The sequence below is a fragment of the Suricata suricatta genome, chromosome X (assembly GCF_006229205.1).
Source record: "Suricata suricatta isolate VVHF042 chromosome X, meerkat_22Aug2017_6uvM2_HiC, whole genome shotgun sequence".
In the NCBI taxonomy this organism is placed as follows: domain Eukaryota; kingdom Metazoa; phylum Chordata; class Mammalia; order Carnivora; family Herpestidae; genus Suricata; species Suricata suricatta.
The window spans coordinates 3,059,773-3,078,712 of NC_043717.1; the positions used below are offsets into that span (position 1 = coordinate 3,059,773).

The 18,940-nt window shown below is 44.4% G+C and overlaps 1 protein-coding gene across 5 annotated transcripts in view; it reads right to left on the bottom strand.

Annotated features, from left to right (window-relative positions):
• NLGN4X (neuroligin 4 X-linked) overlaps positions 1–18,940 on the bottom strand; it is a 309,862-nt gene that overhangs the window by 220,330 nt on the left and 70,592 nt on the right. For all 5 annotated transcript variants that reach the window (XM_029930273.1, XM_029930274.1, XM_029930269.1 and 2 more), the window contains one exon: positions 14,845–15,627. In XM_029930273.1, the coding sequence (XP_029786133.1) occupies positions 14,845–15,316 (472 nt within the window). In that variant the 5' untranslated portion in view covers positions 15,317–15,627. The remainder of the gene's footprint in view (positions 1–14,844; positions 15,628–18,940) is intronic.

Below are 18,940 nucleotides of genomic sequence, written 5' to 3' on the forward strand. Positions count from 1 at the left end.
AATGGGGAAATTCCCCGTGTGAATATTTTGGGGTCATTGTTAAAGAAAAACAAACAAAAACAACAAGCAAACAAAAACAGTACCACGTAAGGACGAATGCCTGCCTAAGACGAAGACACTTTTGACACCAAGCATTCTTTTCATTTTCAAGAATTTGGTGTTTTCGCTTTTTCCCATGAAATGGAGCTGCTGGCCGCATTAATTCTGTGCCACGCGTCCCTGATAAATCACTGCAGCTTTGTTCTCCTGGCTCCTCTGTAAACCTGGCAACAATGATGTTAATTGTGCATGAAAAATATATTAAAACTGTAAATCATCTCTATTTTCGAGGAGGATGGAAGAAACAAATCTAAAGCAACAAATCAAACGCTCTTTCTTTTGTCCGGATTTGGCCAGGGGTATTATATTAAAAGCATAAAATTGCAGCCTGTTTCCATCAATTAGGTCTTATTCTTCGGTTCTTGAATCTAATCATGAATATATAATGTATCACAAATCCCATGTTAAGGACCACTGATTAATTTCCTTCATCATGCTGGAAGATTCCCTTTCTATAGTGTGTTCTCTAATGTACTTGTATATGGGGCCCTTTTCTGTACCAATAGTATATAAAAGGGGCAGAATATTTGTTTCTGAGTCCATCTTAGTGCCATAAGGACGGCATAGAGGAAGAGGATTGTAGGGAATTGTCCATCAATGGTCATTGCTAAATTGGCTGTTATGCCACGCAAGAGCAATAGAATTTTATTTCTACAAGGATGCAAGATTAAAAAATTTTTTAATGTTTATTTATTTTTGAGACCGAGAGAGACAGCATGAGCAGGGAGGGGCTGAGGCGGGGGTGGAGACACAGAAATCAAAGCAGGCTCCAGACTCCGAGCTGTCAGCACAGAGCCCAATGCGGGGCTCAAACTCACAAACCGTGAGATCATGATCTGGGCCAAAGTCGGACACTCAACCGACTGAGCCACCCAGGCGCCCCCAAAGATTGACTTTTTTGAAGTGTACCTATGGATACATCATTATGGTCTTGCTAGACTCAACTTCAGACACTGGGAAAACAAGTTTTTCAGCCTAACTTAGGACACTGAACCAAGCACTACATGTATTTACCAACAGACCTCTTATTTAGGCATCCGAAAACTAAAAATAGAAACGGAGACAAAGGTCTTCTATTTCCTCTCTTTGGGCCACTTTACCCTCTTTTAATGTCCCATTTCTTGATGAACTAGCTTGGCAAAATCGCCATCTGACAAACTCACCCACTGGGCAATTGATTCAATAATCTGATCCAAACTTGCTTCTTTGATGGCGTCTAGAAATGAGATGCCGTAACCTAAGCAAATAAGTCTTCACTGGTCAGAAATGCAGGCTGCAGGCCAAGATAATGTAGGGGCCAATCACCTCTCTACAGAATAAATCAAATTACAGCATCTAGACGCCAGCTTGGGCCAAGCTGGACAAGTTAACGAATAACTGGCACTCTGGGTAATTAATCTCCAAATGCAAATCAGAGCCTGTCATTTTTCTTCTTAAAAATATTCCTTCATGGGACTCCAGCTGTCAGCAAGATCGTTCCCAAACAGGATAAATGAGGAAATACATGCAAACTGCCTACAGTACTGACTGGCACTTTAGCAAGTGGTCAAGAAATGTTGGACTCTCGCCTCTTCCCTGGCCCATTGGAGATCAGTTGCAACTTGGTTCCAATCTGCTTCTGCAGGAATTATTCCCACGGGTGACTAAACAATAGGTGTCATAAACACTTTGCTGTCCTTAAAATTTTCGCACAGTATGTATTTATCTGTGAGGAATACAGACTTGCTAAAAAAATATTAGACCTAAAGATACAGCCCAACGTTTCATTTTCTGTTGTTGCTGTTAGTTTTTCCGTATTAAAGTTAGATTAAGAATTCTTGGGGGAGCGTGTCGGTGTCTCCGTGGGTTAAGCCTCTGACTCTTGATTTTGGCTGAGTTCATGATCTCATAGTTGGTGAGTTCAAGACCCATGTCTGGTTATGAGCTGATAGAGCAAAGCCTGCTTGGGATTTTCTCTGTCCCTCTTCTGCTCGTTTCCTCTCTCTCAAAGTAAATAAATACACTTAAAAAATATAATGCTTGTAAAGATGAGTGACAAGACTGTGTTCCAGAAAGAGTTGAGTGTAAATAAAATCTCATTTGCTGAATACTAACATCATCTTCCTTACCATCACCATCATCACAAAACTCATCATCTTCACTGCTATCATCATCATCATCAACACCATCACTATCACCACTGTCATCAGCACCATCATCACCACCACCGTCACCACCATCCCCATCATCATCACCATCACCCCCACCACCACCAGCACCATCACCCCTGTCATCAAAATCATCGCCATCATCAGCACCAACATCATTGTCATCATCACCATCATCATCACCACCACCATCCCCATCACCAATACCATGCTTGTCATCATCACCACCATCAACTACCACCAGCAGCACCACCATCATGAAAATTATCGCCATCATCATCATCATCATGGTCATTATCACCTCCATCACTATCACCACCATCATCATCTTCATTTCCATCATCACTATCACCACCATCATCAAAATCATTACCTATTACTACTACTTCTGCTCTTGCTGCTGCTATTATTACTGTCCATAGTTCTTCATTTATGAGTTGACTGTGTCCTTTGGCCACTGTTCCGCTAGTAGTTACTTTGAAACTTAATTTTAAGGATCTACAGCTAACAATCCATTACTGTGTGTCTCTTCACTGCCTACAGCTAGAGTTTGCAACTGGTTGCCCTTGGAAGCCACTCCAGAAATTTTCCCTGGTCTAAACTACACGGACCATAGTTTCTTTAATGGGTTTCATTATTTTTCCCCTAATGGCAGAAAAGAGTATTTGTTTATATTTGGTTTAACAATGCTTCCTTCATGTCCATTTTTCTAAGGTCCTATTTATGACTATCATATCATTAATCCTATCATTAGCCATCATTTAAAGAGTCCTATAAATATGACTATAATTAATATACACACATATGTATGTTATGACTATATGATAAAATCTTTGTATACCATATGTTATGTTATTATATGACTACTATATGGCAAAATTGTTGTTGGTATCAACCTTTCACAGTCATTAAAATCCAAATGCTTGGGTCCCATCCCCAGAACTGATGAGTCGGGATGAGCCTGGGTAGAGGCTGGAAGTCTGCATATGAAAACATTCCTGGTCAGTTTGAGAACAACCGTGCCTTGCCCTTAGAACTCTGGACTATGCCATTCTGTGTATGAACTAGAAGATTCCCAGTGACCTCATGAAGGTAGCCCTTTACATCAAGGCTCAGCAAATGTTTTCCACAAAGGGTAAAATAGTAAATACTTTGGCCTTTGTGAGCCAAATGCCCTCTCTGGCAGCTATTTGAGTCCGCCATTGTACCATGAAAGCAGCCACAGAAAACAGGCAAATAAATGGGTAGGGTTGTGTTCCATTAAACTTTTGTTTCTAAAAACAGGCAGCAGCATGATGGAGTCTGCCTATGAGTCATACTGTCTTGTTTCACATCTCTTTAAGGAAGTGAGGCCCTCTTTTAGTTGAACATTCATCCTTACTGGGTTCTTCAATCTTCATAAGATCACATCAATCAATAGTCTCTGTAGGTCCATTCATGATGGGAGCACGCTCCCTTGCAATTAACTGACCACAACAGTGACTGAATTCACTCCCTCAGTCTCTTAAACCATGCTCAGCCGAGAGGATCAATAGTGACCTCAGCTTGCAGGCTGCAGTCTTGACGATGTTGACCGCTCCACCTGAAATCCCCCTAACCCATCCATCTGGTCAGGTGCTGGTCCTTCACAGTTCGCCTCAGTGTCTTCTGAACTGAGTCCGGAAACATGCTCCTCCCAGATGTTCCCATATGTCCCCAACTTCCCTCATCACAGTGTTGATCATACTAACTGGTACTTCTGGGTAACTGTCCATCTTCCCGTGTGATCTGAAGGGAATGTGGATGGCACTACATTCAGCAACATGGCCAGACGACTGTAACATGCTCAGTAAGTATTCGCTGAATGCCTAAATTTATCAGTTACACTTATGCTGATGTCAGGAGCTAATGCTGACACAAGGAAATGCTAAGAAGTCAGAGAAATACAATGACCCGGGAGTACCGGCAGTGCCTACTTGGATTAACAGAGCTGCTCAAGAATTGAAGACCAGGTTTTCCCACCATCCAGAGAACCCGTCTACCTCAAACTCTCCGAGAAACCCAATGAGCGGAGGAAGGAGCTGAGTAGGACATGCCATGCTTCCTGCAGAATCCTCTGGATGCCACCTGGTCAGCCATTTGCTCAGTGCCCAACAATGCAACTCTTACCAAGTCCTTCCCCCTGCTAAAGGCTCAGTCTGAAATCTGTTCAAATTCAATTCCATTTCCCCTAGATCAACTCTCTAAATTGAGTGATCCTTCAGTAAACCCAACCCATTAGCCTGAATGCTTAAAACAAACAGTAGAGGTAGTGGGTTATGCTCTGTCCTCAAGAGCTGGGCCCATTTCAGGGCAAGTTTTCCACCTGGAGTTTCATAGCTCATGCTCCCCCTGCTTTGCCACCAGAAGCCAACCTCCAGAACCAGACAGCCCTCCGGAGCACAATACCCATGTGGTACCACCATCAGTGTTGTCCAAATACAAATTTCCTTATATTTCAGAGCTGGCCTGTGACCCAACTGAACCAGTGACATCATCCCCAGTCCATGTGCTCCTCTGAGCTCAAGGATGAGATCACATGGAACTGCTGGGGACCATTTGTTCCCCTCCCCCACCCCCCATGGCAACAGCCTCACAGAAAGACAGAAGAAATCCAAGGATAAACCTTAAGTGCCAGGTTAGCAATGGTGGGGATTCAGACCCAGATCCGCGTGGCTTCAGGGAATGAACAGCCCAAGTGTTCTCTAGGACAGATGTCTGAAATTATGCAGTTAGCAGGGCTGGTGACTTCTCTGGGGTCTGGGGGAGAAGCATGTCTCTCCCTTGGTTCCCAGCAATCTTCGGTGGGTCTTGTAGATCCACCACTCGCATCCGTGCGTCCACCTTCTCATGGCGTTTTCTCCATATGTCTGTTCTCTCTGTGTCTTCTCTTGTAAGGACACCAGCCATAATGGATTTAGGGTCCTTCCTACTACAGCATGACCTCATCTGACCTTGATCACATCTACAAGAGCCCTACTTCTCAAGAAGCGGACATTCATGAACCAAGGATTACGAGTTCCACGTTATCTGTTTAGGGGGACACAATTCAACCCATAACATGGGTCATCTCAAAAACCCATCGACAAGAGAAAACTTAAGGACTGAGAGCCACAGTATTGATCTGTAACCATCTTTTAAGAGATCCGAACTGCTATCCAACTGTGATCTTAGAATCACAATTTCAAATCTCATAGACCCCCCCCAATTCCTCTCAGGTTAGGACTGCATAATAGCTCCTCAGAGATAATTGGGTTTAAATGATGATGTTGTGGCTGCTGCTGATAATGATAATGATAAATAACAACAATAATAATGTCATTACAAATACTTCTAACACAATGATGATTTTTGTTGTCTCAATTCTTCTCTTTTTAATGTTTATTTGAAAGAGAGCATGAGTGAGAGCGGAGGAGGGGCAGAGAGAGAGAAAGAAAGGGAGAGAGAGAGAGAGAGAGAGAGCACGCACCCTCAGCCAAGTCTGCACTGTCAGTACAGTGCCCAACGCAGAGCTCCAACCCATGAACTCTGAGATGATGCCCTGAGCTGAAATCAAGACTTGGACGCTTACCCAGGAGCCCCTCATCTCACTTATTCTAACCTATGACCTTTACTGAATTTCTTGGAAATGAGTCCATCACCATGAAGTCAAATCACAGTCTACTGTATTTATAAAAAGAGGCGACACACAGCTTCTTCAAAACTACAAACCAATTAGCTTGTTGGCTATTCTATCACAATTTAATGCTGCCTTTCCTTGTAACACCTCAGGGGCTTGGTATTTCGGGGAAATGTGCAGCAAACAGTCTGGCCTGGCTGCATCTGGGAAAGATTATGCCATCAACATCCTGCAGGGAAAGCTGAGGCTCCGAGGCAAATTGCTTTGTGCCGGTGCGTGTGCCCACACATTCTCATAGGAAGCAGAGGGATCCTATTTTCTATTTCTTTCTAAATCATGTCATAAAACAGGATGCTACTTCTTTAAAAAATTATGAAAGCCTGTGAGTTTCAGGCACGATGTGTGTAAGCCGAGAGCTTCATGCTTTCGCCAAAGGAAAACAAATCTAAAGTCACCTCTGGGTTCATTTAAAATATACGTAGTGACGGAGGATAAATGCATGGCTGGCGGTCGACATCACTGGTCCCGAGATCTCCATCCAAAGATAAATCATCGGAGGCGCCTGGGTGGCTCAATTGTTTGGGCGTCCAACTTCAGCTCATGTCATGATCTCATGGTTCATGGGTTCAAACCCTGTGTCGGGCTCTGTGCTGGCATCTTGGAGCCTGAAGCCTGCTTCCGATTCTGTGTCTCCTTCTCTCTCTGTCCCTCCCCATTCATGCCCTGTCTCTTTCAAATATTGAATAAACATTAAAAAAATAATAAATCATCAGAGGCTCTTGGTGGCTCAGTCAGTTGAGCATCTGACTATTGATTTAGGCTCAGGTCATGATCTCACAGTTAGTGAGTTTGAGCCCCACACCCAGCTCTGTGTTGGCAAATCACAGCCTGCTTGGGATTCTCTCTCTCTCCTGTCTCTCTGCCCCTCCCCTGCCTGCTCTCTCTCTCAAAATAAATAAATAAAGTTAAAAAAAAAAGAATTAATCATCGGTGGGCAGTCTCTGCGCTGCCAGGAAGCAGGATGGGCGAGTCTCAGAGCCACATGCAGGAGAAAGTTAAACCTGCTGAAGGGGCTTGCCAAAGTCTACACAGGAGAGAGCATAATCTCTTGTTCTCAAAGATTTTCCAAGCAACAGAGCGAGCGAAAGAAGCATCCCAAATTTCTCCAACTGTGTGGGTAGACAGTTCACACGTATAGATCACCAATGCTTTCTAACAATGAAGTCAACTAACTCTCTTCATGAAGCTGCAAGAGTCTTTCACGGACAGGTTCAAAAACGGCTGTGTGGCCGGGTGCCCCCATTAGTTCTTTTGCACAACCAATACCCTCCTGCCTAGAGAAGGCTTACGGGGTGCAGGGTGCTGGGTGCACGCACATTTGCTACATATTGCCTGTTCTCATCACTCACTTTCTAAGAGCAGGGACTTTATTTTTGTTCACTATTCTTTTTGTGAGTCCCAGCTTTGCTCAAAGTAATGCTATGGGCTGGGGATGGCTTGGTGCAGAGAAGCACTAGAGGTATCAGGAGCCCCGGGGGTGGCCCCTGGGCACTTGGGTGCAGTTCCTTCTCTGTCCCTCTCATCTCGGTGTAAGCTCTGTAAGGGTACTGGCCAAGAGGCGATGCCCAGAAATAGTTGTAGAAGGAACAAATGAAAGAATAATTTGAAATATAGTTGTAGAAGGAACAAATGAAAGAATAATGTTAAAACAAGTTTTACAGTCCATCGGGGGCATAGACTTGTAAAATAATCACAATCTAAGAACACAAGGGCAGATGTTTATGTCTGCATAAGGCTTCAGAGGGTAAAGAAGAGGCAAGCAAGACACTAAGAAAGGCTGTGGATGCAATGAGCCCTCCAGAGGAGGTCTTTATAATCCTGTGATGGACGTCCATCTGGCTGCCATCAAAATCTCCAGGGAAACTCTGACCATGATATTCAATACATCAAAATCCTTGGATGGGAAACTTGGACCAGGATAGTCAATATACCAAAATCCCCTGATGGGAAACTTGGACCATGATACTCAATATACCAAGATCCCTTGATGGGAAACCTTGACCGTGATGCTCAATATACCAAAATCTCTTGATGGGAAACTTGGACTCTGATACTCTATATACCGAGATCCGTTGATGGGAAATCTCGACCGTGATACTCAACACACCAAAATCCCTTGATGAAATGCAAGCAACCTTTAAATCGTGCTACAGTGGAATTCAATCTCATTACTATTTGATTTGAGCTCAACAGGAAAGATCTAATCTAAGTTGAGAGATTCTAAACATTTAAATTTTCTTAGGGAGAATGCAGTTTTCTCTCCATGCTGCGCTAGTTTTCAAGCTAAGCTATTTTCAAACAGACAAAATTAGGATAACTTGATGTCATAGTCTCTAGATACATACATTACAAAATACAGTGATGAATGTATTTCAATAGATTAATGAATTGGGAGGGAGGCAGAAGTCTTTTAATAAATGGTATTTTTTTTTAATTTCAGGTGAGAAAAGTACATTTGAATTTGGTAAGAATGGAAGCTTACGTTCTCTGACTTGATGTTACTGCCTAGTGTGCTTAGAAGAAAAATGTGCATCGAAATTTCTAGGGATGGAGTTCTAGTTATGAATCCTCCGACATCAAGAAATGTAACAATGCAGAAAACACCCAGGTGAGTGCTTTGCATGCAAGATTATATATTCAACCCGCTGTCCTATGATTTTGTTAGGTTTTATCTCTCCCTCCTCTCCATTTTTGCACTTTTTATGTCTCGGCCCAGATAGAGAAGCAATAAATGAGGAGCTTACATTGGGGGATCTCAGAGCTCCCTTCCTCTCCGCACGACGTATGTATAGGAGCCTGCTGTTCCTGTCAGGATTGGTGGAAACCCTTCCTTGTGGATCGTCAATGGAAAACGTTTCCTTCTCCTGACCTCCTAATAACTCCCTGAATTCTTCTGCCTGCTGAACCCTTTCTGAAACTTGAGTTCTACTGGGGTTCATTCATTTTCCAAGCAAAGGGCTTACTCCCTTTCTGCTGGCAACACCCTCTCCCTGAAGGTCAAACTTGACTACGGGCTCACAGCCACATTCACCGCGGGCCAGAGACTGTTCTGCTTTAAAGGGGATGTCAGAGCGCTTGAGCCTTCAGAGAGGAAGAGACCCTACAGTGGACGTGTGATCCAATGCTCAACTGCGCGTTTTCAGAAACTGTAACACATCTGATCTTCACTGAACAGTGGATTTTGCACTCAAGTGGACATCTTTCACTCACACACACACACACACACACACACCCCTTCACTTTCCAAAGTAATCAGATATGTGACATCTAACAGGGAAATGTTTTTCTTTTTACAAAAAAATCTGCGGGGTGCCAGGGTGGCTCAGCCAGTTGAGCGTCCAACGTCAGCTCAGATCAGGGCCTCGCGGTTCCTGACTTCAAGCCCCATGTCAGATCTGTGCTGACGGCTTGGAGCCTGGAGCTGCTTCAGATTCTGTGTCTCCCTCTCTCTCTCTGCCCCTCCCCCAACTCAGGCTCTGGCTCTCTCTCTCTCTCTCTCTCAAAAATAAGTAAATTAAAAAAAAAAACACTTAAAAAATCTGCTTCCAGTTTGCGGAATCCTGTTTCTCTGAACCCGAATATAGAATATCTGATTGAATCAATAAAACAGACGAGTCATCTTTCTTTATCTTAATGTTTATCACTCTTTGACTTTCCCCCTGCAGGTCTCCTGTGAGCCGACACCCATAAGGTGTCAATAAGGTTATTATACTATGTTCCAACTGGTGAAATCCTCTAACCTGGTAGACAAATGCATGTTATCAGAAGTAAGCGTCTTTGCAAAATATTAAATTCCTTCCAATGAATGCTTGTCAGAGAGATACGTGTTTAGTAACCTTCCAGAATTACCTTCCCTCACAGGCTACGTCTACACAACGTCATAGACCCAAGAGAAACACAGAAATGACACCCTTCGTTTTCACAGAGTTGCGTGCTGATTGGTTAAAACATCTGTCTCCCTGTTAACTTTAAGTCCGTCACCCTTTATTTTGTCACCAGCATGTGACTGACGTGCATGTAATTGGACTACCTGTAACTTGAAGAGAACGGAAATTTAATCTCTCTTTTATCTCACATTTTTAAAAAAGAGTACTATTGGCTTTGGATGTGAAGGCACTTCCAAGAAATGAATTTTAATGCTTTCTTGATGATTAATTGCTGTAACTCACACAGGATGCTAAAAACGCAGTTGACAGCTAAGGCTGAAAAAGACCAAGCTTAGGAAGAAGGCAGAGCAGAATAATTCTCTCCTCTTTAAAAAAAATTCCATTCCCTCTAAATTCCTTTCTATTACAGCCCTACTCTGCACTGTGGGAATGACGGTCCCTTGATCCCATTCTTTACCCTGACCCCTCCACTAGTAGAGTAAATAATTATGCAATAGACAATAAACCTTTATTATGCACTGCATTAATATTTATATTAGACCCCACACACACATGCCATTTTGCTGCTATGTGCTCGTTCCCCTTCTGAGGATGAATCATGTCCCACTAACATGGCACTGTAGTGTTTACATGGGCAGGACACTGGAGGTAAGCACTTTAGTTAGGAATGCCTCAAATCCCAACGGTTCTCAATCACACCCACACGGAAACAGAGGCGCATACAAGCCAAATGACCTATCCACCATTGTCCTTCAGCTGGTAAAGGGACAGCCTGGTGTGCGAGCCCAGGAGGCAGGCATGTTGTTAGAGCTGTATGTCTAGGCTCAGCTGGAGGAAGGAATGAGGTTTATATTAAAAAGCATAACGAGTCTCTTATGAAATGTCTCCCTCTCTGTTTGGAATAAACCCATAAGAGACTCTTAAATACCGAGACAAAACTGAGGGTTGACGGAGGGATGGGGAAAGTGGGGGGGAAATGGTGATGGGCACTGAGGAGGGAACTCGTTGGGATGAGCGCTCGGTGTGATATATAAGTGAGGAACCACAGGAATCGACCCCCTGAACCAAGAGCTCACCGTACACTGTATGTTAGCCAACTTGACAATATATTATATATACACATATATATTTTTTAAAAGGCATAAAGAATCACTTTGCCCAGATCTTGATCGGATCTTGAGGTCTAGAGGCAAGGAGCCCAAAATATTTCGCTAACATGGATGCACATAGGATGCCATTTCAAAGGGCAGCTGCCATTGTGAGTGACATTCAGGGGACAAAAGAGGACCATCTGGATGTTTTGCTGTGGCTCATTCACTGTCATGGACTCTGCAAATTAGTTTGAGAAGCCTGGGGAAGTTTAAATGCCCCTTCATGACGTCCCCGTGTACAATCCCTTTATTTCTTAAATATGACACTTGGTAGGATTTGCCCTAACCCTACAGCCAGACAGCGGACAAAACATTTGAGTTTCTACGCCACAGAGTTAATGCGTTGACTCTGCAAAGTGCCCACAAACAGGGACCAGTATCGTCTCCTTGATATGCACAGGGGGAGAGCATCAAGATAAGGTTTTTGCTCCAACCCGTAATATGTAAGACAGAAAGGGAAGCCAACAGAGTCTCAGACAGGGTAGGAATCCCAAAGGCTCAAAGCAAAACAAGTTTTCAGCCATCGCCTTGTTTTCACTTAGGGTTCAGGCGATCTAACAGTACTGTACCACATTGACCTAAATGTTGCATACCTTCCTTTTCTTATAGTTGGCAGGTCAGAGGGGCAAGCTGGCAAGCCTGATTGTGCAGTACTCTGGGGCCCTCAGGGAGAACCCGTTACTCCCCTCCCCCCCCCCCCGTTTTCTAGCTTCTAGAAGCTGCTAACATTGCCCACTCCTGGCCCCACCCCATTCTCCTCGCCAGCAGTATATCTACAACATTGTTGCGCTCTCGCTCGCCCCGAGTCTGTGTCAGGATGGAGGGTCTTTTTTATCAAACACTGGGCCCACCCAGGTTGGGCAGGATACTCTCTGCTTCCTGTAAAGTCAACAGGTGAGCCAACATGCAACCTCAATCCGCCCTTGGCCATGGAAGGTGCCTGGGATCAGCACGGAGATGCCTTTGCGGACTTGTTTTTCTGCCCACAGGTCTCCCCAAATTAGGCATCCTTGTGTTCCCTGCAATCCTCACATCTAACACATGCCTGGTACGTGGTACGTGCTGAGAACTACATCTGGAAGGGAAGGCAAGTTGGGCATGGGCACTCCCCCTCACTCTGATTGATGCACAAAGAATAAATCTAAAAACCTAAAGCATCTGGGAGCTTGGGGGGCTCAGCTGGTTAAGAGTCTAACTCTTTTTTTTGTTTACTTATTGTTTATTTGTATTCGTTTTGAGAGAGACAGAGAGACTATAAGCAGGGGAGGGGCACAGAGAGAGACAGAATCCCAAGCAGCTCCAGGCTCCGAGCTGTCAGCACACAGCCCAGCACAGGGCGCAAACTCATGAACTGTGAGATCATGACCTGAGCCGAGATCAAGAGTCAGACGCTTAACCGAGTGCACCACTCAGGTGCCTGTAAATGTCTGACTGTTAATCTCAGCTCGGGTCACGATCTCACAGTTCATGAGATTGAGCCCCATGTCGGGCTCCGTACTGACAGCAAGGAGCCTGCTTCGGATTCTCTCTCTCTTGCTCTCTCTTTCTCTCTCTCCTCTCAAAAACAAACAAATAAACTTAAAAATCATTGAAGTATCAAAGTGGAATATCCAATATTGCTATCGTACATTGTTAAATAAATGCATTGATATGAGTCAAGACAGTCGATAAAGGGAAAAGAATCATCCGGATGCCATAATTCCAATATGTTATTAAGGACCAGGAGTTTAATCATTAAGTGAATAACCAACAACTACATTTCCTTTTTTTAAATTTTTTTAATGCTTATTTATTTTTGAGGGAGAGAGACAGCGTGAGCAGGGGAGGGGCAGAGAGAGAGGGAGACACAGAACCGGAAGCAGACTCCAGGCTCTGAGGTAGCTGTCAGCACAGAGCCCGACACGGGGCTCGAACCCACAAAACGTGAGATCTGACCTGAGCTACAGTTGGATGTTTAACCAATTGAGCCACCCAGGCGCCCTCCCCAACTATTACATTCCTAAAGCTCCATCTTGATTCTCAAATTGACACAAATATTTTTAAAAAGAAAAGAAAAAAGAAACCTCAGAACTCCTGACCCACCGGGCTGTGATTTATTCTTCGTACAAACATCCGGGCAGGCGTGCCTTCACTCACCAGCAAAATGCCAATATTTCTGTGTCGTAGGAAAACACATTCTACCCTCCCAGCCCCTATTGGATTTCTGTTCTTTTGTCAAGATCACATGAGAGAAATGGCCAAAGTGTTTACGGTTCTGAGCCACAGGAGTGCACATCTCGGATGCTGTAATCCAGGAGGCTACTGATTTTTCTCCGGGAAGGGGGGGGGGGGTCTTCTTCAGCCCAACCTCCGTCCTTTTCTGCCTCTCCTAATTTGTTATGTGCATCGCTCCAGATGAGAGAGACCAGCACGAAGGTAAGCGGTTTCAGAAGTGAGATGTCTCCTTGGTTTGCGGTGGTTATGCTTCCCTACAAGTCCCGCCCACCAGAGGCCAGAGACTACTAATCTAACAGGGCACCGTCTTTCCACCTCCTTCTCCAGGGGGTTCTCTGTGACCTGGGCAGCAGCCCAGCCTGGCCTGGGGCTTCTCCACATGCTCCTGATGCTACCTTTCAGCACTGACAAGGACAGAGCACAGGGTGCCCGATGCGATTCTGGAGATGGTGGATCGTTTCTTACAGACCTTCAGCAGAATCTTAAGTGAGAATCATTCTCCAAGGATTAAAGGGGAAAAACCAGAAACAAAAAGAAATCTCTCCCCTAAAATTTGAAAAGGACACACTTTTGTTTCTACAGTTGATATGGTCTGTGGTTCCTGTAAATTACATCTTTTAATTCCAGTAAGATTTACCTTCCAGGCTTTTCTCTCCCCTTGTCTAAAAATAGCATATGCAAATGGTCAATGAGAAATGTGTTCAGCTATAGTGTAGCTTTAGTCTGATTAGCCTTTATACATTTTCTTTCATTTGGCATCTACACAGACAAGAAGATAACGAAATTTTACTACCATCGGATTAAATGAATAAATCAAACATCATTGGCTTTTACAGATTTTCACTGCTGCGTTGCTGAAAAGAAAGGGAACATTTTGTTCAAGCAAGCACATTAGTTCCTAATGTAGTTAGAACCATCCAAGGAAACTCGTTAGCCATTTGACTGCTGTGAATATGAGCAGGAAAAAGCTGCAAAGTTATGTTAGCGATAATGGTTGTAAACAATGAGATCCAACCATTTTATATTTGCTTCTATATTTCAAACAATCAGTGGTTTTCCTTTCAAGAAAGACACACAGACAGAAAGAAAGAGAGAAAGAAAGAAAAAGGGAAAGAGGGAGGGAGGGAAGGAAAGAAAGAGAAAGAGAAAGAGGAGGAAGGGAAGGAGGGGAGGAAGAAAAGAGGAGAGAGAGGAGGGAGGGAAGGAATGAAGGAAGGAAGGAAAGAAGGAAGGAAGAAAAAGGAAGTACCATGCTAAAATCTTAAGGCATTAACGCAAAAGAACCACGCCTTATAATTTTCAGTTTGCAACTTAAACATGATAATGTTCTTAATTCTATTGTTTTCTATAGATTCTTCCCTTTACAGGTGATGCAGGTAGAATACGTAACACTAGGTGCTCGCACTGGTAATCTGCTGCAGAAAAACAGTGTAGCCACGCTACAAAGTCAATAGATGAAAATAATTAAGTCAATAAGCACTGTCCATCCCCTAGTAAATACAAGGGGAAAGAATCATAAATTACGGTAACTGCTGCATTCACAATATGAAAAGAAATAAATGGGTTAAAGGGGAGGAAAAGTCATGCATCGGACATTCAAAACCCACTGGGTGAGCAGGTGCTGTTTTCTGTTTAAATAAAGGACTCACCATCCTCCGTGGGCACGTAGATGTTCAAGTAAAGGCAGTCTTCATTTTGATCTTGAACGTAGGTCATTAAAGTATCCAAATTAGCAGTGAACCAAATGGGCAGCATGTCATGTAACAAAGACCTCTCGTCCAGGTGTTGGGGGCACACGGCAGCGAACTGGGTGGCATTCCGAACTCCGGTCCATGAGGATGGGGGCTCTGGGGGCTGGAACCGCCTCTCTCCAGTGGGAGGAGAGGCATAGGGGACCCCCAAGTATTGCTCCACTGGACCCAAAATCTCATTGGGCAACGGTGTTCTTAGGCCCCGGATTTTGCCATAGTTTGTGTTGACCACTGGGTACTGTGCTTGGCTGTCTACGAGCGTGAACTTAATGGCAAGTGCGGTTATCCAGAGGAGAACATTGGAGTTCAACATGACGCAGACGGGGGTGAAGAACAACGGGAGCCATAACAGTCCCTGGGGCCTCGACATGGCTCACTTCCACATCCGCGGGCGTCCGTGCGCTACAACTCGGAGCAAACCACGCCGTGAGGTGAGCCCGTGCACAGAGAGGGCTTTCCAGGGAGCAAGGCAGCCGGGAGGGAAGCCTCTCGGATGGGTCATAAACAGAGCCCAAGGTTAAGAAGAAACCCGGTGGATTTCTCGGCAGCCCATCTCGAGAGAGCAGCCCTCTCTTAATGCTGCTACTGAATCGCGGCAAGCTGAGGCTCCAAGGACGTGGTGGTCATCTGAGATCCAAAGACAAGGGTTCCTTAGGAAAACTCCACGGCAGAGCAGTCCGCCTAATGGGGGGGAAACAAAACAGATGATGATAATGAAGCGAAGGGACACCAGGCAATCCTGTCTCCTCCATGCAACCTTCAACATGACCCTAGGAGCTTCTTACTCACTGATGAATCTGTCACCCGGCATCTCCCTGTCACAAGACCTTCAGAGCATCACCTGCCTTTATGCTTGCTGGGGGCCCATTACAGGCAACGACACTGGACATTTACAAAACACTCCACATTTGTTGAACATTCAGGTCTTTGTTGCGTTCCCCAGAAGTAATGCATGTTGCTCAAATGACATCTCCCACTGTCACCATCAGTGACAAAGACCGGCCAATCAATGGATAGGTAGACCCCAAACAATGTTTGCCAAGCATTCAAGGAAGCTGTCACCACTCCCTAAGGTGATCGGCATGGAACCTATAAAAATTTTTCAGAGAAGGAGAAGTGTGTGACCAGCTCAAAAAACTGCCCTTATGACATGTGGATATTTAACATAAAGGGAGCACAACCTAATGGAAACAGCTTATGCTCAGAGGTGCCTGGGTGGGTCAATCGGTTAAGCATCCGCCTCTTGGGTTCAGCTCAGGTCACAATCTCACGGTTCATGGGATGGAGCCTGACTTGGGCTGACAGCATGCAGCCTGCGTGGGATTCTCTCTGTCCCTGGCCCATCCCACACTCACATTCTCGCTCTCAAAATTAATAAATAACCTTAAAAAAAAAAAAAGAGGGTAGGCTCTGACTACTAATCGCTCTTGGGTTACCCAATGGCACCTGTCTTAGGCTTCACGCATCATCACCCTGAATCTCCACATTCTTGTAAGAACTGAGCGAGACCGTGCATTTCAGGTACATTCTATAGGGCGTGCCCCATCACGACATCAGTCATAATTAGAAGTGTTGACGCCTGAGCCCTCTAGCGTAAACCTCTCACCCTGCAGCCTATTTTAGAAGCTCATGGTCCCTTTGAGTGACCCTCCCATTGAGTTTGTTCTTCCAGACTTGTCTCGACGTAGATGTTACGACTCTCAGCAGATCAACTGCTCCTCTGACAGCATTAAGGAATGCTGTGCATGAGCAGGAGGGTATTAGAAATGATCCATTAGGGATAGAAAATGTTACATGAGGTGGTACAAGGAATCCTATCTTTAAATAGAGCGTTCTTTTTTTTTTTGTCTACTGTTTTATTTTTTTTCATAATATTTTATTGTCAAATTGTTTTCCATACAACACCCAGTGCTCTTCCCCTTAAGTGCCCTCCTCCATCACCACCACCTTCACCTCAAAAACAGATGAATGCATTTAGAAAGATGTTGTGTGCAACTCAAGAGTATTTCTGGACCAGACTACAAGCAGCCATTTCATTTAAGTGGATGGTTGAGGAGAACATGTCAATGATCTCTCTCACGCTTTTTTTTTTTCTTAAATTAAACCTATCAGTGGGGTGCCTGGATGGCTCAGTCGGATAAGGCTCCAACTCTTGAGCTCGGCTTAGGTCATGATCTCTAGGTCCTGGAATCAAGCCCTGTATTGGTCTCCATGCTGGGTGTGGGGCCTGCTTGGATTCTCTCTGTCTCTCTGTCGCTGACTGTGCCCCTCCCCCTCAAAATAAATTAATTTAAAAAAACTAAACCTATCAGAACTGGATCTGTCTTGGAACTATACCACCTCTGGGGGAAATTCCATCGTCTAAGACATCCTAGGCCAAGTTCACAGAGCTGAATGAAAATGCACGTGTCTGGTTTGTAACACCGAAAGTGAAAAATAGCATCACACCAAATGGTGAATGGATGTGTCGGCTTCTATCTTTGAGTTCTGCCGTAGACAACATTTGGATTTCTGTCACACCGTGATGCAATTTCTGAATAATTAAGAGGCAGAGAAGAACAAGAAAGAGGTGATGACATGCTTGGAATCTTCTGTTTTCCTGAAAGCCCTTCTGCTTTTGAATCAGCATTACCTGTTCCTTCCGGAGCCTTCCTGGCGATAAAAGGAGATGCCATTAATTTGTGGTTTTGACAGACCCCGGTCCTCAAAGGCCACCTCTGTGAGCTGAAGCAAGGGAGCCAACCTGCCTGGAATGTAGGCAAATGGTGTGTCATAGCGCCTTCGTGGAGATCGCCCCTTGAACTTGAACTTCACCTTGAACCCAATGATCAAGCCTCTCTTCCGCCTAAACCTACCTCCCCACAGGGTTCTGAGGGCCAGACAGAGATCATGGACCAGCAGGACCTAAGAGAAGGTGTTTGGGGACGTGTGAGCCCTCTCTAGGTAATGTTCATCAGTTTAGGACTGTCTTATTTCCTCATCTTGTGAAATGTGGCTAATTTGCACAAAAGTCGGTGCCGGTAACACCTCCCCCCTCCCCACCACAATCTGAGCAACCACAAATGTCTCCAGTCACTGCTAAGGGACGCCAGAGGGTGGACCTCAGTTGCGGTCATCCACTATGGAGTTCTGGTGGCCATGGAAATGACTGAAGTATCCATGGGTACATTTAAAGACTGTACTATGCTTGTGTGTGTGTGTGTGTGTGTGTGTGTGTGTGTGTGTGTGTGTGATGTTAAAATATCTGGCAACTTTAAAAGTTTTAGCATTACAAGTAATACAGAATTTGAAAGTAAATCTATTAAACACACATCATGATTAAACACTCCCTATAAATTTAACCAAGCAACATATTTGGGGACTGAAAAAAACAAAAGACCTCCTATGTAAACCTCAGACACTGGAAAGTATTTCACAAGGGATGAAATACTATTATATATGTATATGTGTATATTTTATATATGTGTATACATATATTTTATACATTTTTATTTTTCCCAAATAAAAAAGGCATACTATAAAGTTAATGAGGGGCACCCAGGTGGCTCATTCGGTTAAGCGTCCAGCTTGGGCTCAGGTCATGATCTCATGGTTCGTGGGTTGGAGCCCCAAGTCAGGCTCTGTGCTGACAGCTCGGAGCCTGGAGCCTGCTTCCGATTCTGTGTCTCCCTCTCTCTCTCTGATCCTCCCCTGCTCGTGCTGTCTCTCTCTCTCTAAAATAAAAACAGTAAAAAAATTTTTTGAATAAAATAAGATAAAGTTAATGAGCCTTATGAGGGGGCGCCTGGGTGATTCAGTTGGTTAAACGTCAGCTCGGGTCATGATCTCAGTTTGTAAGTTCGAGCCCCATGTCAGGCTCTGTGCTGACAGCTGGGAGCCCGGATCCTGCTTCAAATCTCTCTCTCTTTGCCCCTCCCCAGCTCGCTCACTCGCTCGCAAAAATAGATAAACGTTAAAATAATCAAAGTGAATCAGCTGAGTAATAAATTTTAAT